General features: G+C 43.1%; 1 protein-coding gene across 1 annotated transcript; it reads right to left on the bottom strand.

The window, feature by feature from the left end:
* Positions 1–1,820: 1,820 nt before the first annotated feature.
* Positions 1,821–21,287, bottom strand: LOC143979411 (uncharacterized). Its single transcript, XM_077478932.1, has 3 exons — positions 21,012–21,287; positions 6,857–6,957; positions 1,821–3,615 (listed from the first exon to the last, which is right to left on the bottom strand). Exon 3 carries the CDS (start codon positions 3,522–3,524, stop codon positions 2,148–2,150), a length of 1,377 nt encoding a protein of 458 aa, XP_077335058.1. The 5' UTR covers positions 3,525–3,615; positions 6,857–6,957; positions 21,012–21,287; the 3' UTR covers positions 1,821–2,147.
* Between the last annotated feature and the right edge of the window lie 701 nt (positions 21,288–21,988).

Here is a 21,988-nt window from a genome sequence, read left to right as displayed (position 1 = left end):
ACAAAGAATGGATACACATAGAAGAATAAACTCTAGTTTGGACAGTCATAGTTTTGGGTACACTGTATTTTTCTTACAAACAATTGTACATGTTCTAAAATGATATTGGGTTCATGCTATGCAGCAACAAACATTTAAAGGTATTTTGATTAATAAAGCTAAACCATAAAAAAACAAAAAACAAATAGTCTCTTTTGTCATCCTTAGTAAAAATACTTTCTATATATACCCTACAAGCCCAATTTCATTTTAGGTTTAAATCTGTTAAACATATTCCAGGTTTATTCTCCCTGCTGAGTTATTCTGGTTTCAAATGGGCTTCAGCTTGTATAGGAGAAGTGTGAATAGCAATCTTTGACAAAGTATTTGCAGAGCTTGCGGCGGCTTTTTTGAAGCTTTTAAAGTACTGTTTAGCTCCAGTTTTTAGATGTTAAACACAGATCCTAAAAAGAGTTTTGATTGCCACTTTAAACAAGCTGCTAGCAGGCTTCAGCATATCTTGACACTTGTTGAAAGCCTGCTAACAGTGGCTAAGGCTGGATTCACACCTATGCATTTTTAGTGCTTTTTGCATTTTGCAGATTTGTACTACAGTCCATTCACCATGGTTTCCTATGGAACACGTTCTGTAGTACAAATCTGCAAAATGCAAAAAGCACTAAAAATGCGTAGGTGTGAATCCAGCCTAAGTGGCAATCAACATTCCCATTAGGATCAACATTTTATAAACTGAAGCTGAATGGTATTTTAAATGCTTCAACAAAGCTTACTGAAAGCCCTGCAATTGCTTTGCCAAAGCTTGCTTTTCACACTGCTCTTCTACAAACCGAAGCCTGTATGAAACAGGCCTAAGACCTAGAGCTCTCCAGCCAGAAAAGCTCATACGCCTCGCTCATTGGAGAACTCTAGCTCAGACATCTGCAAACAGATCACTGCCTCCACAAAGAACGAGGGTCCTAATTCTGGCACATGCTAGCAGGGGACAGGCTTTTCTACTCGGGCTGTGGCTGCTTTTTCTTAAAAAAATAAAAATAAAGAATGAACTGCAAGCCTTTGCATACCATTTGTTTGGATAAACCTGGAATTTCTTTAGCCAATTTAAACAGAAAGTTCAGTTAGGCCTCATGAACACTGGGCTTTTAGCCCCAACGCATGCAATCTTCGCGTTTTTGGTGTGGGTGGAGGAAACAGGCGCACCAACCAGGCCGTTGTCGTCATTCTGTGAAATTCTATGAGAGACTAAAAGCTGCTACTGGTGTTGGAAGTTGCACCGAGTGATACTAACATATAAAGCACTGTACTGCCAGGGACGAATGTCTGGGACACAAGCGGTCCGTGTTTTGGGCATTCAGCTTGGGTGAATACTGCCCCAAACCTTAGTATAATGCGATGCACCATCACGCCCCATCTAGCTACAGCAGCTTTCAGCCTCTCAGAGTTTTACAGGCTGCTGGCAGCAAAATGTTGGGATCTTATGCACAGGGGCTAAACTCTTGGCATGAGGCCTTAGGGCAGGGGTGCTCAACATGTTGCCCTCTGATGTGGCCTTCGACCTCAAAACTGAATTCAGGAGATTTGGTTTGCTTTCTTAAAGTGCACCACACCTGCAAGATATAATAGAAGGCTATGACAAAGCGCAGCTAACACGCATGAAAGCTGCAGGTGCCTTGTGGTGTGGGTAACCCACAGCGCATCAGTGTGAAAACATATTATAGGGGACTTAGACACTAAGTGTTTGTTTACATTTGTGGTTTGGGGGGGGGGGGGGGGGTTGTAAAACCTCATAGTTGAGATGTGTTTTTTTTTTTTTTTTACACCCAACCCCACCTCCCCCACCCCCCACCACTGATGTAGCATCAGGAGTCATAATGATGAACCTTCCCCATGCTCCAGAGGGCCAGTGTGGCCTCCCAGTCATTCTTTTTTTTACACTTGACAAGAAGGGTGGCAGGAGCAGCATATACAGGAACCAATCATCTCCATTTTCCTCCTGAAACTGCTGAAAGCCAGCTTCTCCTCTCCCTCCTGCCAGCATTCAGCAGCTGCTGAAGGAAAATGTTTATTATGCTATTCAAAAAAGTCAAAATTCATTCATGCATTTCATTCCATGAAGGCACCCCTGCCTTAGGCTTTACATTTTTTCCACATCAGTGACCTGGTGAATCACAATCTGTGGTGTGCTTCCACCGACAATGTATTTTCTTGTGCAGTAAAAGGGAAAAGCTAAGAATGAAACTTTTCCCACACTCGCACGTGTATGGCTTCTGTCTACATTCCTCAAACTCAACCTCACTATCATGATCTAAGTCATTGACTTCCTCAGTCAAATCCTGATTCTTATGTGTTCTTTGATGTCTGTACAGATGAGAGCTGCTAGTGTAGCTTTTACCACAATCGCACTTGTAACGCTTCCCTGTTTCATTGTCCTCAGCCTCGTGGTTCTCTCCAAGAGGCAAATTCTGTACATGGTGAGCCTTTTGATGTCTATAGAGATGAGAACTGCAAGTATAACGCTTCCCACAGAAACACAAATGGGGTTTCATCATTTGCTCTAAGTTGTCTGGGTCTTCTTTTACTGGACGCCCTTCTGGAAGAACCTTCTCTTCAGTTTTTACGTGCGTTTTTCGATGTCTATAAAGGTGTGAGCTACAGCTGTACGCTTTCCCGCACTCACATATAAAGCGCCTTGCGGTTTGGCTGTCGGAATCCAGATGGGTTCTCTGATGCCTATATAGATGAGAGGAGCATGTGTAGCTCTTGCCGCAAGCACAGACATAGGGCTTTATTTTTTCCTCCTGGTCCTCTACAATACGATATGTGGCAGCGCACTCTGTAGTCGCTGGTGGAGCTTGCTCACTACAACTGTTTTGGTGTCTTCTCAGGTTTGAGTTGCGAGTGTACTGTTTTCCACACTGGCAGGTAAAACATCGTTCTATGGGTTTCTTTTCACGGATTACACTATTGTAGTGTTCCCTAGGCTGGATTTGTGAGCCATGGGTCTTCCGATGATGTCTATTCAGATGTGAGGTACAGGTGTAGCTTTTCCCACAGAAACAAGTATATGGCTTTAACCTTTTCTCTTCTGCCACTGTGGTCACATTTTGATTCTCATCATTATCTTTCACCATCCATTTTTGGTCTTCGAGGTCCACTTTGAATGGTGGACCAAAAGAATGTCCCTCAAGTTCTTGGTTTGTACTCTGACTGATGTCACATTCCTCCTGCTCTTCTTTAATTTTGTTATATTTTTCTAGGCTGATACCTTGTACGAGAGGTACATCTGCCAAGCCACTGACTTCTCCGTTTATTCTATTAGGATCTGATTGCTCTTCTTCTGGCTCTCGCTTTACTCCGCACTCTTCTGTTATGTTTGATTTTGTTTTGCATAGAACTGCATGCTGTTCTATCCATTCTTCAGTGGGAGCAGTTGGGTCTGGTGAAGAATTATCCGTTCTTTGCTTCTTTTGTGTTATAGGAACTCCTTTAGATGTCCTGGATGAGGCTCTTTTCCTAGGTGGGCCCATGATCTTCTTCCAAGCAAAACCATGAAAGTGGCTCCTAAAATCGTTGATTTGCCAGGATTAAATAGCTTACTCCTGACTGCTCAGGCCAGCACTGTTGACAGAGATACACAGAAAAATATAAAAGTTCTGACGTGCTTACTATATATAAAAAACAAAAAAAAACACACATGTTCAAGAAAAAAACAAAAAATGTGATTGACATTGGGCTAACAAGCCAACATTCCCCTATACCCCATTTTGCAATACAACAGGCTTCTATTCATTACAAAAGGGAATAGGCTTAACCCTTTACAAACACACAGGCTACAGTATATATTAAGATAAACAGTAATTTCTTGCTCTAGGACAGTGGTCTCCAAACTACGGCCCTTTGCATACCCTTATCTGGCCGACTTGCACTATTCCCCCAACTGACACCAACAGTGGGGCACTATTCCTTCCACTGACCCCAAGGGGCCATATTCCTCCCACTGACACCAACAGTGGGGCACTATTCCTTCCACTGACCCCAAGGGGCCATATTCCTCCCACTGACACCAACGGTGGGGCACTAGTACAGTATCTCACAAAAGTGAGTACTCCCCTCACATTTTTGTAAATATTTTATTCTAACTTTTCATATGACAAAACTGAAGGAATGACACTTTGCTACAATGTAAAGTAGTGAGTGTAAAGCTTGTATAAAAGTGTAAAATTTGCTGCACCTTCAATATAACTCAACACACAGCCATAATGTCTAAACCGTTGGCAACAAAAGTGAGTACACCCCTAAGTGAGAATGTCCAACTTGGGCCCAAAGTGTCAATATTTTGTGTGGCCAGCATTATCTTGGGCATGGAGTTCACCAGAGCTTTACAGGTTGCCACTGGAGTCCTCTTCCACTCCTCCATGACCTCATCACGGAGCTGGTGGATGTTGGAGACCTTGTGCTCCTCCACCTTCCGTTTGAGGATGCCCCACAGATGCTCAATAGGGGTTAGGTCTGGAGACATGCCTGGCCAATCCATCACCTTTACCCTCAGCTTCTTTAGCAAGGCAGTGGTCATCTTGGAGGTGTGTTTAGGGCCCAATATATTTATATCCGCTAAGCATATGTGGAGCTAGGCACCACATCCCAAATTGTTAGGAAGAGTTAGAAATGGGAAAGGGGGGACTTTTAAGGTGCCAGAAACAAAGAACTATATCATGTATAGTAAAAATACAAAATTGTATTTAATACATCAGATTATCAAAAGTATAACACTCTCCAATATTTTAACATAATATACTTTCACAAATATGCAATTTTAAAATTGGAGATTGTTATACTTTTTTAATCTGATGTACTAAACAAAACGTTGGTATTTTTACTATACACAATATAGTTCTTTCTTTGTGGCACCTTAAAAGTCCCCCCTTTCCCATTTCTACCGTGTGTTTAGGGTCGTTATGTTGTAATACTGCCCTGTGGCCCAGTCTCCGAAGTGAGGGGGATCATGCTTTGCTTCAGTATGTCAAAGTACATGTTGGCATTCATGGTTTCCTCAATGAAAAATGTAGCTCCCCAGTGCCGGCTGCACTCATACAGCCCCAGACCATGACATTCCCACCACCATGCTTGACTGTAGGCAAGACACACCTGATTGCTGCCACACACACTTGACACCATCTGAACGAAATAAGTTTATCTTGGTCTCATCAGACCACAGGACAGTAATCCATATCCTTAGTTTTCTTGTCTTCAGCAAACTGTTTGCGGGCTTTCTTGTGCAACATCTTTAGAAGAGGCTTCCTTCTGGGACAACAGCCATGAAAACCCATTTGATGCAGTATGTGGTGTATGGTCTGAGCACTGACAGGCTAATCTCCCACCCCTTCAACCTCTGTAGCAATGCTGGCAGCACCCATATGTCTATTTCTCAAAGACAACCTCTGGATATGACTCCGAGCACGTGCACTCAACTTCTTTGGGTCGACCATAGCAAGGTCTGTTCTGAGTGGAACCTGTCCTGTTAAACCGCTGTATGGTCTTGGCCACTGTGCTGCAGCTCAATTTCAGGGTATTGGCAATCTTCGTGTAGCCTAGGCCATCTTTATGTAGAGCAACAATTCTTTTTTTCAGATCCTCAGAGAGTTCTTTGCCATGGAGGTGCCATGTTGAACTTCCAGTGACCAGTATGAGAGAGTGAGAGCAATAACACTACATTTTGCATTTTGTTGTGAGTGGTTTAGACATTAATGGTTGTGTTGAGTTATTTTGAAGGGACAGCGAATTTACACTGTTATACAAACTGTGCACTCACTACTTTACATTGTAGCAGTGTAATTTCTTCAGTGTTGTCACATGAAAAGATGTAATAATATATTTACAAAACGGTGAGTGATGTACTCACGTTTGTGAAATATTGCATTTTCCTTAATATCAAAGATGTGACATTGTTTACTCCCACTGGCCACGGTCCGGGCCCCCTAAAAAGTCTCAAGCACAGTAAACAGGCCCTTTGTTTAGAAAGTTTGGCGACCCCTGACAATATGATATTGCCTGTAAGCTTAAACAATTTCAAAGAGAAATGAAGCGAAAAAATAATTGAAAGAGAAAACAATAAGTTACCAGATGAAAAACAAAAAAAACTCAATAGGATGTTCTTGAATGGTAACCCAAGATTGATGACTAGTAGTAAAATGCCTTCATCCCCACTCCTGGCTTCTTAACCCTACATTCTATGTGTTTAGTGCATTTTGTAGCTTGCAGAAACGCATTACAGTCTATTTAACACGGTTTCCTAAGGTACACGTTCACATCTATGTGTTTTTTTAGCCGATACATTTTTTGGAAAGAGACTTTTTCCCTGCAGCAGATTGCGTTTTGCATGTAATAGACTTCAATTAAAGAAAAGAAAAAGACGTGCCCCCCCCCCCCCCCCAACCCATACCAGGCCCTTTGTGTCTGGTATCGATTTGGAGGGGGACTCCATGCCAGCATTTGTTAAAAAAAAAAAAAAATGGCATGGGGTTCCCATCCCAAATCCAGACCAGACCCTTATCCGAGCATGCAGCCCGGCAGGTCAGGAAAGGGAGGGGACGAGCGAGCCCCCCACCCCGAACCATACCAGGCCACATGCCTTCAACACACAGGGACAAGCACCATGTTCCCATGTTGATGGTATGTGACCTGGTATGTTTGTTTCAGGAGGGAGGTTGCCGACATAGTGCTCTATAATGTGCTGTATTGAGCTGTGTGCCTATGTAATGTGCTGCATAATGTGCCTTGCTCTCATGTAATGTGCCCTCTTGACAAATTTAATGACAATTTTGCGAATATTAAAGGTTAGTGCCATATGTGCATTCAGTACCTTGAGCATCTCAGAAGACCAAAAAACGTGAGCGCTCTAATAGGCAAATCTTGACTTCCACTTTTCACAACTCCCTGTTGGTAACTGGAGCCACCCTTCACCTGAAAAAAAAATAAAAAAACACAATAGGGAGCAGTGAGTGTATTTTCTGTGCTTTATGCTTTATTAGGCAGACCACCCCATCAATGTGAAGGGTCATTATTTAAGTACAAGAGGCAGGAGAGTAAAGGCCAGAATCAGCAACCTAGTCACTATTTGTAGGGCACTACAGGATTTGTGCACTTCCAATCCTAATCTATGGGAGGTCCATGCTGATGCAACAACAATTATGCATCGGTTTAAATGGCCTACAACCTAAAGCATAAGTAAACCCTAAAATTTACCAGTAAGTAGGACCTTGCAATAGAAAAGAATTCAAAATTCTCTTCAGCCAAAATAACCAATTTAGCTGCCAATGTTTTTTTTTTTTTCACACTCTTTACAGCACATGCCGAGCACCGTGCACAGTCCTGGCATCCTACAGATGGCGGGGATGGTGGGAATGGAGCCGGGTGTGAAGATAATGTATCCCCAGTCTACATATGTGGGAGATACGTGGACAATGCCAGCCCAGTTGGTAAAGAAAAAAAGGTGGTGGACCCAGAAGAGGATATGGCAGCAGCAGGAACAGAGTGGATGCAAGGATCTCAGACCTCACATTGCTGGAGCAGAATGCAGCCAGAGGCAAGTATGGCTTAGTGTGCAAGCATGTCATTATGGCAAAAAGCTGTCTGCCCTCACTACGATTTAATTCTGTTTTCGCCTTAGTGGGACACAAAGGGAACCATAATGTGTCTAAGTTGGCCCCATCTTTGACAACTAAGGCAGCTATGACTTTTTAATCAGGACACCCGAAACTCTGAAACCCACCCATGGACCACTTAGGAGGTCCATGTACCTCAGGTTAAAAACCCCTATTTTAGACCATACCCAATCTAGTTGTGTTGGCCCATAAGCCCTGCCCCATTGAAGCCATACATTTCACTAATGATAGCCAGTTAGTCTAAAAAAGCTGAAATGAATGGCTCTATAATATGAGGCCATATCTGTACTAACCAGGGGTTTTACATGTGCAGTTGGCCACAGGGACATAAAGAAAGGATATGCACGATCTTACCCATGACCTATAACAGTGGTCTCCAAACTGTGGCCCTAGGGCCGGCTGCGGTACTTTGTTTGCTTTTATCTGGCCCTTGAGGAAATATTTCTGCCACGGACACCAACAATGGGGCACTATTCCTTCCACAGACAACAAAAATGGGGCACCATTCATCCAACTGACACCAACTATTTCTCCCCTTTAATGCCAAATATTGGACATTGCTTACTCCCACTGGGCACAGTCCAGCCCCACTAAAGCCTGAAGGACAGTATACTGGCCCTTTGATTAGAACATTTGGAGACTCCTGACCTGCCATATGAAATATTTCCCTTCTTTTTTTTCAACCTGTGATAAAGGTGGGACAAGCCAATTCCATTTGTTTTAGGAAGGCTCTACAGTGTTCTTGGCTTTCAAGGTTTCAAATGAAATGGGAACATATGGCCTTGCATAATATCCTCTACATACAATGATAAACCAGTGACCATAATATATTAGGTGTCTGTTCACACCTCATTGCACTGTGCCGCAGGAGTAGGCTGCCTAACACAACGTGTCAAACGCGCATGTTGGAACACACTGCATTAGGCAGCCCATTCAAACCGATTGGTTTGCAGTGCACCTTGCTGCCTGATAATAAAGATATTGTTGCATTTCTTTGCAGCCCAATGCACTGCACATTGTGTATTGTGGTGTGTAGGGTGCCATGCAAAATGAATAGAATCCCTAGGCACCAACACACATGCAAAGCAATTCTGCATGTTGTGATAATGTATACATTGTACTACGGGTCACCACAATGTGCTGGTGTGAATGGACCCTGTACATTCTCCACTTACTCTTTATTCCCAATCTATTGCCTTTTTCTTGTTCTATCATTTTAATCCAGTTTGCCTTCTTTGATTCTCATGTTGGCACTTATGCATACATTACACACATCACGGTTTTAGTCTCAGTGGATTTGAATCTGCATTTTGTTGTTTATTTGTGGCTTTTTTTTGTCAGGGAGCCCAATATTTACCATGAACTATATTTAACACCTTAGAGCCGGTTCACACAGGGGTGACTCAGGAGACTTAGCCGCCTGACAAGGCGCGTCCCGTTCTGTGCAATGGAACCGCTCTAATCGGAGCGGCTCAAGTCGCTCCAACTTAGAAAAAGGTTCCTGTATGACTTTTGGGGCGACTTGCATTGATTTCTATACAGAAGTCATTTTGCAAGCCGCCGCAGTCGCGCTGCAAGTCGCGCTGCCTCAGTGTGAACCGGGTCTGAATGTTGCCTCCAGGAGGCCCTTTAACCACCTCGATACAGAGCACTTTCACCCCTTCTTGCCCTGGCCATTTTTTAACTTTCAGCACTGTCATACTTTGAATGATAAATTTGCGCAGTCTTGCAACACTGTACCCAAATCAATTTCTTTTTATCTTTTTCTTCACACAAATAGAGCTTTTAGTGATATTTAACCTCCCTTGCGGTACGATTATTTCGGATTTTAGGTGCTAAAAGCGTTACCATTATTTTGCATGAAAATTTGGTGTTTTATATTGTAGTCCTGCAATTCTTAGGAATAACTCTCTTAAATCTGTCCAAACCAGAGTCTAGCAGACATCCCGGGTATGATAAAGTTTGAAAAATTAAATCATAAATTATAATATAATAAATAATTATAAATAATTGTACCAAATAATAATATAACAATAATAAAAATTATTCAATAATGTAATCAAATCAAAAACACTGAAATTTGCTCAGTTGCAGAATTGTCACTGTCATTACTTTTCAGTATTTGATGACGGATCTCCCCACAAATCGCTATCGCTCAATTCTGCGAGTGATTCTAATTTATTCTCGCTGTTTTCTAGCTGGTCTAAAATCATTTTTGATGTACAGTGACAGTTTTGGTTGCTATGGGCAATCTCCAGTTTCCAGGCATAAAGAACAGTTTTTATTATATAAAACTGCATGCAGGACACTGGGCAGACCACTAGGGACAACGGGGATGTGAAATATTTACATACAGCAATGTAATCTGTAAGATTACATTATACTGTATGTTTACTGTTTGTTTCACTTTTTGAATTTGGCGCCGATCTCCGTGCCCGTGCGTCGCGCGAGACACGGCTCGCTCGTACAGCGGGGAGACAACGCTGGATCCGAGGGAGAAGGTAAGTAAACCTCCTCCTGGATCCAGCGACGCTGTCCCGAGTCTGACTCGGGGATACCGCTCTTGGTATAAAAAATCCACCCCGAGTCAGACTCGGGAATACCGTCAGGGGGGTTAACTACTTCAGCCCTGGAAGGATTTATCCCCTTCCTGACCAGAGCATTTTTTGCGATTCGGCACTGTGCCGCTTAAACTGACAAATGCATGGTTGAGCGATGTTACACCCAAACAAAATTGACGTCCTTTTTTTTCCCTACAAATAGAGCTTTCTTTTGGCGTTATTTGTTCACCTCTGCGGGTTATATTTTTTGCGCTATAAACAAAAAAAAAGTCAATTTTGAGAAGAAAAAAAAAGCACTATTTCTTTGCTTTTTCCTATAATAAATACCCCCCCCCCCCCCCCCCAGAAAAATACATAGAATTTTTTATTTTTTTTTCTCAGTTTAGGCCAATATGTATTCTACATATTCTTGTTAAAAAAAAAAAAAACCACAATAAGTGTATATTTATTGATTGCGCAAAAGTTATAGCGTCTACAAAATAGGGGATAGATTTATGGCATTTATTAATTTATCTTTTTTTTTTTTTTTTTTATTAATAATGGCCACGATCTGTGATTTTTACCATGACTGAGACATTATGGTGGACACATCGGACACTTTTGGGACCATTGTTATTTATACAGCGATCAGAGCTATAAAAATGCACTAGGGTTCGATCAAGGGATTAAGTGTGTCCCAGGGAGTGATTCTAACTGTGGGTGGGGTGGGCTACCACTGACATGACAGCGATCACTGCTCCCGATGACAGGGAGCAGTAGATTTCTGTCATGTCATTAGGCAAAACAGGGAAATGCCTTGTTTACATAGGCATCTCCCCGCTTTGTGACACGATAGCGGGCCCCTGGTGGACATAGAGTCCGCGGGACCTGCAGGCTGTGGGTGTGCTTGCCCATGATGCCACAATTTAAAGGGGATGTACCTGTACGCCCATTTGCCCAGCCGTGCTATTGTGCTAACGTATATTGTTGTGCGCTGATCGGCAAGGGGTTAATTATTGCTGGGATGTTTATTATTATTTTTTATATAATTCAATTACTTATATAGCGCCATCAATTTACGCAGTGCTTTACATATACATTGTACATTCACATCAGTCCCTACCCTAAATTTTTATTTTTTATTTTTAATAAAAAATAAAGACCGGAAATGTGGAGAAAAAAAAAAAGTTGTTCTCATGTTCTGTCAGTAAATTTTGTAAATAAGTAATTTTTCTTATTCACTGATGTGCACTGATGAGGCACTAATATGTGGAACTGATATTCAGCACTGGTGAGAGCACTGATAGGTGGCAGTGGTGGGCACTGATGAGCAGGCACTGATGGGAGGGTCTGAACTGGCACCACTGATTGGTGGCACTGATGGGGCTTCTCTGTAATCAGGGCACTGACAATCAGTGCCTTGATTACCTGCCCAGGTTTTCTCTGTGAGGAGATGCCGCTGATTGGCACTCCTCACCCCACACTCTGTCAGTGTGAGGCGAGGAGAGCCAACTCACAGCACTGTATTTACATGTGACTGGCTGTGACTGGACACAGCCGAACACATGGTTAACCACTTGGGTACCGCGCTATTGCCGAATGACGGCATTAGCGCGGACCTAGATTTCCGGGACTACGTCTATTGACGTCATCCCGGTTACGAGCGGCCTGCGCGCCCCCTGAGGGGCGCGCGCGGCGCGCTCTGTGATCGGCGAGTCCGTGAGACTCGCCTGATCACCGATCCGTGTAAGGGGTCGATCCCGACCCCTTATCACATGATCAGCTGTCAGCCAATGACAGCTGATCATGTGATAGAACGGAGCCGGTAATCGGCTATTATTCCTCCTCGCGCTGACAGCGCGAGGAGAAAAAAAAAAAGCCGATCACCGGCGGCCGTGATCGGGACATCAGTCCCGATCACGGCCAGCAATGCAAGGCACCACATGCCACCTGCCAGTGCCCACCTGCCTCCCGCAGTGCCATCCTGAAGAATAACTAAAAGTAAAAGTGCCCCCCGTCTGTGCCCATAGTGCCCACAGTGCCACCCACAGTGCCACCCACAGTGCCACCCAATCTGCCTCAAAGGTGCTGCACCCCAGTGCCGCCCATCAGTGCCCAGCAGTGCCGCCCATCAGTGCCCAGCAGTGCCACCTATCAGAGCCACCTATCAGTGCCACCTATCAGTGCCCATCAGTCCCATCTATCTGTGGTACCTATCCGTGCCACCCATCCGTGCCACTTATCCGTGCCACCCATCCGTGCCATCTTATCTGTGCCCATCTTTGCCCATCAGTGCCGCCTTATCTGTGCCCATCGGTGCCGCCTTATCTGTGCCTATTAGTGCCGCCTTAACTATGCCTATCAGTGCCCACCAGTGCAGCCTATCAGTGCCCACCAATGCAGCCTATCAGTGCCCACCAATGCAGCCCATCAGTGCCCACCAATGCAGCCTATCAGTGCCGCCTTATCAGCGCACTTCAATGAAGGAGAAAAATGACCCGTTTGCAAAATTTTATAACAAACTATTAAAACATGATTTTTTTTTTTTTTTTTGCATCTTTTTTTGTTTGTTTAGCAAAAAATAAAACTCCGAGCTGTAACTAAATACCACCAAAAGAAAGCTCTATTTGTGGGAAAAAAATGATAAAAATTTCATTTGGGTACAGTGTTGTATGCCCGCGCAATTGTCATTCAAAGTGCATCAGCGCTGAAAGCTGAAAATTGGTCTGGGACTGAGGGGGGTTTAAGTGCCCAGTAAGCAAGTTAAAGAGCCGCAGCTTTTTACTGAGATCGGGGTCGCGCTGTGTCCTAGCAACAAGGTGCATACGACGTCCTCCCAGAACGAGAGCCGCACTGCCCCTCCGTCATTTGATGGTGGGCAGGCGGCCAAGTGGTTAAAGGGATAATTCACCTTTACTACAAAACTGCCTATGCTGATAAAGGGCATCTATAGATAAAAACAAAACATGCAGCTCTGACTAAAGTTGAATAAAGCCCTTGCTATAGGTGTAGGTCATTTACATATCTTATGAAACCTGACTGGAATACTTCCAGGACATTGCTAAGTGAGGCCTAGTCGTCACTACTCACCTCCACCATCAAACGCTGAGCTACTACATCGGGGGGCGGGGGGGGGGGGAAGAGTATGTGAGGGGGTTTGAATCAGAGAAAGAGCTCCTCCTGTGATGGAGGAGCTGAGCAATAACAAGTAGGCCTCACTTAGCAACATCCTGAGAACATTCTATTCAGGCTTCATGAGGTATGTAAATGGACTACATTTATATCAAGGGTATTATTCAACTTTAGTCAGCACTGCACAGTTTGTTTTAATCTACAAACATCCCTTATCTGCATAGGCAGGTTTTTAATTGGGCTGTGGAACTAAACCCTCCTATCCTTTACTGCCAATGAAGCTGCATCTGTTCAAACTGCCATGGTGCTACACATGTGATCAGTAATGACACCAGCAATTTGATGGTTTGACAGTTTCAATGAAAGAACAAGCAAATGAAACAGTTAGCATTCCTGGCATGCCGGGATGGTAACATTTTTTGAATCCATTAAAAGGACTGGTGCTGTTGGCTGAAAACGCATCACAAGTGTGCAGAAAGAACTGAACTCATGTGATCCACAGCAGTACAGCCAAACGAGCTTTGACTGTACTTCTCCTTTAATGCCCAGTAGGCAGCACAGTTTCTGTATCATGTGACCCCTGTGATTAGCTCTCATATGATCAGGAGCATGCCCTGCTGGCTCCCGATCAGAAGCCTTGACAGCTCAGTCAATGTGCTGGGTGTTCCTTCGGCACACAACCTCCTCCCGCCGCAGTGGACATTACAGCCCAACTTTCGTGCCACTGCATACGTGTCTTATATGGTCACCAAAAGGTTAACATTCTTTTTACTATCATCAGTCTTTTAGTGTATGTCATTCTGCATTTTGTGTGTATATAGGTTTGACAAAGACATGGTTGAGCGAGTTTGGGGTTGAGGAACTTGACTGGCCTGCACAGAGTCCTGACCTCAACCCGAAAGAACACCTTTGGGATGAATTAGAGCGGTGACTGTGAGCCAGACCTTCTCGTCCACATCAGTGCCTGACTTCACAAGTGCTCTTCTGGAAGAATGGTCAAACATTCCCATTGACACACTCCTAAACCTTGTGGACAGCCTTCCCAGAAAAGTTGTGCTATGCATACTAGCTCATTATGCCTTTTTTTTTCTCCTGCCTTTACTTCCTTTTTAATACACCTTTTATATGTGTTTTTGTGTCTTTATACATGTTTATGAAGCTTTTTTTGTGTTTATAGACCTTTATATATGTTTATGCATCTTTATAGGTGTTTATTAGCTTTATACAGTGACTTGCAAGAGTATTCACCCCCTTGGCTTTTTACCTACCGTATATACTCGAGTATAAGCCGAGATTTTCAGCCTCTTTTTTGAGGCTGAAAGTGCCCCCCTCGGCTTATACTCGAGTCATCGCTGTCTGCCCGCTCGATCAGCGTGTCGAGCAGACAGACAGCGGCCATTCTACTATTCAAAAGCCGCGCCTCCGGCTCCGCCTTCGCCTGTGATAGGCGGAACACTGAATTTCCCAGCAGCCTGTGTTCCGCCTATCACGGACATCGTATCATCCTCGTACTACGGACGAGGATGATACGACGTCAGTGATAGGCGGAACACAGGCTGCTGGGAAATTCAGTGTTCCGCCTATCACAGGCGAAGGAGGAGGCGCGGCTTTTGAATTTTACAATGGCCGCCGAAGAGGGCACGGGACGGAGGCAAGGCAAGGCAAGGCAAGGCACGGCACGGCACGGGACGGGACGGAGGCAAGGCAAGGCAAGGCACGACACGACGGCAAGGCACGGCACGGCACGGGACGGAACGGAGGCAAGGCACGGGACGGAGGCTCGGGACAAAGGTAGGCTGGACACACACACACACACACACACACACACACACACACGGATGGGTGGATGGATGGAGACACACACAGGGATGGGTGGATGGATGGAGACACACACACACACACACAGGGATGGATGGATGGATGGATGGAGACACACACACACAGGGATGGATGGATGGATGGACACACACACACATAGGGATGGATGGACGGACACACAGGGATGGACGGACACACAGGGATGGACGGACACACAGGGATGGACGGACACACACACAGGGATGGACAGGCATGTCTCACCCTCGGCTTATACACGAGTCAATAAGTTTGCCAGTTTTTTTGGGGGTAAATTGGGGGCCTCGGCTTATATTCGGGTCGGCCTATACTCGAGTATATACGGTATTTTGTTACATTACAGCCTTTAGGTCAATGTTTTTGGTGAAGTTGGTGAAGTAAAATAAATAAATAAATATATATATATATATATATATATATATATATATATATATATATATATATATATATATATATATATATATATATATATATATATATAAAAAAAAACTGATAATTGGCATGTGTGTATGTATTCAGCTCCTTTGTTATGAAGCCCATAAAAAGCTCTGGTGCAACCAATTACCTTCAGAAGTCACATAATTCGTGAAATTATGTCCACTTGTGTACAATCTAAGTGTCATATGATCTGTCATTACATATACACACCTTTTTTGAAAGGCCCCAGAGGCGGCACCACTAACCAAACACTGCCATGAAGACCAAGGAACTCTCCAAACAAGTAAGAGACAATAGTAAAGTGTGGATCTGGGGAGAAGGGGATTATTACGGTGCCTAGTATTAAGATGATATGACATGAGGTACCAGAATTGTAGACAATTGAATGCAATACATAACATAAAAAACAAACATAGATTCTTTATTTGAGAAAATTATTCATAAAATTGTGTATACACTAGACAACACAATAGGATAAATATTGGTCGAAATTTAATCGCTGGTCAAGAGAGTCTCAACATGTTTCGCCATTACCATGGCTTCTTCATGGGGAACCATTCTTTTGACCCACAGAAAGACGAACAGTAACTATAACTAAACAGACAATTATTTTTATACAATATGATTAATTGAACACCGCCTGTTACCTTAGCCTAGGCAATTATATGTATTAATAATCAATATTAAAAGGTAGGCAAATGGGAAATTAAATTAAGTTTAATAGAGAAATATTATTCGTGGTTATATACATACCCCTGGCTCGTCCACAAGCCCACAATTGATAAGGTGCTCACAAGGGGAGGAAAAAGGAACATCCAGCCCTTTGCATCACCAATGGTGACTGTAGGGGGTAGAGGGGAGACCGATCAATATAATTAATAGCAAAAGAATTATATATACATATATTGGTATGCATATTCCTGCATACCAATATATGCATATTTAATTATTTTGCTATTAATTATTTGTATATATTGGTATGCAGGAATATGCATACCAATATATGTATATTTAATTATTTTGCTATTAATTATATTGATCGGTCTCCCCTCTACAGTCACCATTGGTGATGCAAAGGGCTGGATGTTCCTTTTTCCTCCCCTTGTGAGCACCTCATCAATTGTGGGCTTGTGGACGAGCCAAGGGTATGTATGTAACCACGAATAATATTTCTCTATTAAAAACTTAATTTCATTTCCCATTTGCCTACCTTGTAATATCGATTATTAATACATAAAATTGCCTAGGCTAAGGTAACAGGCGGTGTTCAATTAATCATATTGAATAAAAATAATTGTCTGTTTATTTATAGTTACTGTTCATCTTTCTGTGGGTCAAAAGAATGGTTCCCCTGAAGAAGCCATGGTAATGGCGAAACATGTTGGGACTCTCTTGACCAGCGATTAAATTTCGACCATACCACATTAAGTAGACGACTATTTTATTTATCCTATTGTGTTGTCTAGTGTATACACAATTTTATGAATAGTTTTCTCAAATAAAGAATCTATGTTTATTTTTTATGTTATGTATTGCATTCAATTGTCTACAATTCTGGTACCTCATGTCATATCAACTTAATACTAGGCACCATAATAATCCCCTTCTCCCCAGATCCACACTTTACTCTTGAATTTTGGGATGAGGTGCCCTATACAGTAGATTTTCTCGCCAAATTCCTCTATTTTTCTAAGTAAGAGACAATGTTGTTGAGAAGTAAAAGTTCGGGTTAGGTTATAAAAAAAAAAAATATCCAAATCTTTGATGATCCCTAGGACCACCATCAAATCGATCATAACCAAATGGAAAGAACATGGCACAATAGCAAACCTGCCAAGAGACAGCCGCACACCAAAACTCACGGACCGGACAAGGAGGGCATTAACCAGAGAGGCAGCACAGAGACCAAAGGTAACCCTGGAGGAGCTGCAGAGTTCCACAGCAGAGACTGGAGTATATGTACATAGGACGACAAGAAAACGTACGCTCCATAGAGTTGGGCTTTATGGCATAGTGGCCAGAAGAAAGCCATTACTTTCAGCAAAAAACAAAATGTCACATTTTGAGTTTGTGAAAGGGCATGTGGGAGACTCCCAAAATCTATAGAGGAAGGTTTTCTGGTCTGATGAGACTAAAATTTAACTTTTTGGCCATCAAAGAAAATGCTATGTCTGGCGCAAAGCCAACACATCACATCACCCAAAGAACACCATCCCCACAGTGAAACATGGTGGGGGCATCATCATGCTGTGAGGAAGTTTTTCAGCAGTCGGGACTGGGAAACTGGTCAGAGTTGAGGAAAAGATGGATGGTGCTAAATACAGGGATATTCTTGAGAAAAACCTGCACCACTCTGTGTGTGATTGGAGGCTAGGATGGAGGTTCACCTTCCAGCAGGACAATGACCCCAAACACACTAAACTTCTAAAGCAATACTTGAGTGGTTTAAGCGGAAACATGTAAAATGTGTTGGAATAGCCTAGTTAACCACTACAATACAGGGCACTTTCGCCCCCTTCCTTCCCAGCCCAATTTTCAGCTTTCATCGCTCTAGCGCTTTCAGTGACAATTGTGCGGTCATGCTACACTGTACCCAAATGAAATTTTTATCATTTTGTTCGCACAAATAGATTTATTTTGGTGGTATTTATTCACGACTCCGTTTTTTATTTTTTGCGATATAAGCGCAAAAAAGTGGAAATTTGGATAAAAAACAATATTTTCTTTTTTCTATTTTAAAAGAAATCCAATAAAATCTAATTTTGTCATAAATTTAAGCCAAAATGTATTCTGCTACATGTTTTTGGTAAAAAAAATTCCGTTAAGTGTATAATAATTGGTTTGTGTGATCACGGACATATGTACGCAAATGATCATGTACATATGTGTGCAGGTGATCACGTACATATGTGTGCAGATAATCATTGGGACAAGTGATTTTAGTGGGACATATGTGGGGGACATGTTTTTATTATTAGGGACATGTGTTTTTATTATTTGGGGACATGTATGTTTTGGGGACATGTGTGTTATGGGGACATATGTGGGGACTGTGTTTACACTGTGTGGTGTGTTGTGTGTTTACACTAGACTAAAGATCAGTGAGTAAAAAGCTGTAAAAAACAGCTCATACTCACTGATCATCAGCCGGCTGCAGCAATCTGCTCTCCTCTCCTCAGCGATGACTTCTGTGTGAGGAGAGGAGGAGCCGATTGCCTAGCAACCGGCTGTTTGTTTACATCACATGACGGCCGTGATTGGACATGGCCGTCATGTGATCAGGAGGGCCAATCACAGAGCCCTCCTGCCGATCTGAGATGTGCCGTGTCCCGGTGACACGGGCGCATCGGGATCGCGCCGCTGCGCGGGCACGCGCGATCCCGCTCCTCCTGATGGACGTTCCTGAACGTCCTATCAGGAGTAGACGGCTCCCACCCGGCCGTATATGTGCATTGGCCGGGTGGGAAGTGGTTAAAGTCCAGACCTCAATCCAATAGAAAATCAGTGGTCAGACGTATGCCCTGTACACACGACCGGTTTTCCCATCAGAATAAAAGCTGTCTTGCACATACACGATCATACCAAATTCCGACCCTCAAGAACGTGGTGACGTACAACAGGACTAGAAAAGGGAAGTTCAATAGCCAGTAGCCAATAGTTTCCGTCTTGTACTTGCTTCAGAGCATGCGTCGTTTGTGGTATGTCAGAACAGCATACAGACGAGCGGCTTTCCCGATAGGAATTTGTTCCGTTGGAAAAATATAGAACATGTTCTCTTTCTAGGTCTGTCAGAATTTTTGAAGTATAAAGTCCGATGTACGCTGGCAAAATGGCACAGACAGACAAATGGGCGTACCTGTACGTCCCTTTAAATTTGCCGCCGTGCCGCAGGCCAGGACCTCCATGAGTCGGGTGGCGGGTCCCACGGACTTGATCGCTGCGGGGGTACCCGCGACCGCCTCACGGGAAGGAAGAACGGGGAGATGCTAATGTAAACAAGCATCTCCCCGTTCTGCCTAGTGACACTGTCACTGATCTCTGCTCCCTGTGATCGGGAGCAGAGATCAGTGACGTGCCACGCACCCCCAGTTAGAAAAACTCCCCAGGACACACTTAACCATTACACTGCCACCTAGTGGTTAACCCCCTTCACTGCCAGTGTCATTTACACAGGAATCAGTGCATTTGTATAGCACTGATTGCTGTATAAATGACAATGGTCCCAAAAATGTGTCGGCCATAATGTCGCAGTCACAATAAAAATCGCTGATCGCCGCCATTACTAGTAAAAAAAAATTAATAAAAATGCCATAAAACTATCCCCTACTTTGTAGACGCTATAACATTTGCACAAACCAATCAATGCTTATTGCGTTTTTTTTTTTACCAAAAATGTAGATTATGTATCGGCCTAAACGGAGGAAAACTATTTTTTATATATATATATATTTTTTTATTTTTTTGGGGGGGGATATTCATTATAGCAAAATTTTAAAAATATTGCGTTCTTTTTCAAAATTGTCGCTCTTTTTTTGGTTTATAGCGCAAAAAATAAAAAACGCAGGGGTTATGAAATACCACCAAAAGAAACCTCTATTTGTAGGGGAAAAAGGTACGTCAATTTTGTTTGGGAGCCATGTCGCACGACTGCACAATTGTCAGTTAAGGCGACGCAATACCGAATTGTAAAAAGTGCTCTGGTAAGGAAGGGGGTAAAATCTTCCGGGGCTGAAGCGGTTAAACAAACAGGTTCTTTTTTTTTTTACCACTACTATTCCTTTATATTGGCTTTTGGAAGTTACAAGCGCAGCAAATTAGAAATCAGATGAAAGGTTTAGCGCTGGAAAACACTTTTTGATAGATAAAAAATGCATTTTATATACATCTATATAGATCAGACCAAAACGAGGAGGACAAGAGGGACACTGCTCCAAATCAGGGACAGTTGGGAGCTATGCTCTGTTTGTGTTTATACTCCTTTATGTGTCTCGATACGTGTTTATGTGCTTTTATGTGTTTATACACCATCATATGTTTACGCATGTAATATCTGCAGGTGGGTCCTACTTTTTTTTTTGTACAGGACACATTTTCACATGTAGACGCAGCTGTGTGTATGGGCTCATTGATTGCGATAGTGTTGTATTCAGGTAAATGCCGTGTTTTGTCTACCCGTGTGAGTAAGCCCCCCTTAGAAGAAAAAGGCCTAGGGACTAGTGGTGACAGTGAGCCTGCACTAATTTATATATATATATATATATATATATATAATATGGTAATACTCAGAAAATTGCAAACATGCAACAAATCTCTGCTATAAACCCCTCCCAGCAGGGGGCACTGTGCCAGCATACAAAACACAGACTGCCTCCACCTTCTACCTACTTACCCCTCCTGGAGGCCGCCTACAGGACAACGCAGGAATGACAGCGCGCATGCACGCCTATTGTCCTAGGCTCAGGCGGCGCTCTCCGCACTGCGGTCACCTAAGTGCGGATCACCGAGCAGGCTGGATCGCTCACTTCTAGCAGCCCAGCAGGCAGGGTTTGTGCTGGCCTGCTTCTATTGTGTGATGGAGGGAATCACTGCAAACTACAATTCCCACAATCCTCCACTCCCTTCCCATGTGAGCTGCAAGGAAGCCATTCCTAGACCAGCGCGTGATTCCGCCCTATGAACCGCAACTCCCACAATGCAACGGGGCGAGGTCGGGGCTGATAGCAATGCATTGTGGGAGTTGGAGTTTCTATGCGGTTCAGGGTCAGCTCTGGGTGTGGGCAGCCTGTGCTGAGTGTGACGTCCAGGACTGTGCTGCCCATACACTGGCAGAATATTATTGGAACATTTCAATTTAATTTTAAAGTATTTCAAGATTTAACATTCGATTTTGGAATAAATGGATTTTATTGAAAAAAAAAACACATACGCTGTTAGATAGTCCAGAAAATATTTCCATCCTGCTCCTTCCAATTTTCATTGCTCCCACTAAATAATTAGAAAAGCAAATGAATATTCTTTATCTGTCCATACAGTACATGGATAGAACATCGAACGAAAAATCAAGTCCTTAGACCAATTGTTCTATGGCTAGTGCGCTCACTGCAACACTACATTCTCACTTCAAGATCAAAACACTATCAGATTTTCTGCTGATTTTTTTCTTTCCTTCAGATTTACCAAAACCATATAATATGAGGTCAAACCTTAGGAGTTTCAATTTGTATGCAATCAGGAAGGCCCTTGCACTACATGGTTTTGGTAAATCTGAAGGAAAAAAATCAGCAGAAAATCTGATTGTGTGTATGGGGCTTTAATGAACGTGTTGGAAAACTTTTGTTTGAATGAACAATCAATCGTTCCAAAAAA

This window comes from Lithobates pipiens, unplaced genomic scaffold (genome assembly GCF_037356315.1).
Source record: "Lithobates pipiens isolate NorthernLeopardFrog02 unplaced genomic scaffold, aLitPip1_a1.2 Scaffold_1, whole genome shotgun sequence".
Lineage (NCBI taxonomy): Eukaryota > Metazoa > Chordata > Amphibia > Anura > Ranidae > Lithobates > Lithobates pipiens.
Note: the sequence above shows the minus strand (reverse complement) of the source record. Positions and strands in the feature narration are given on the sequence as shown.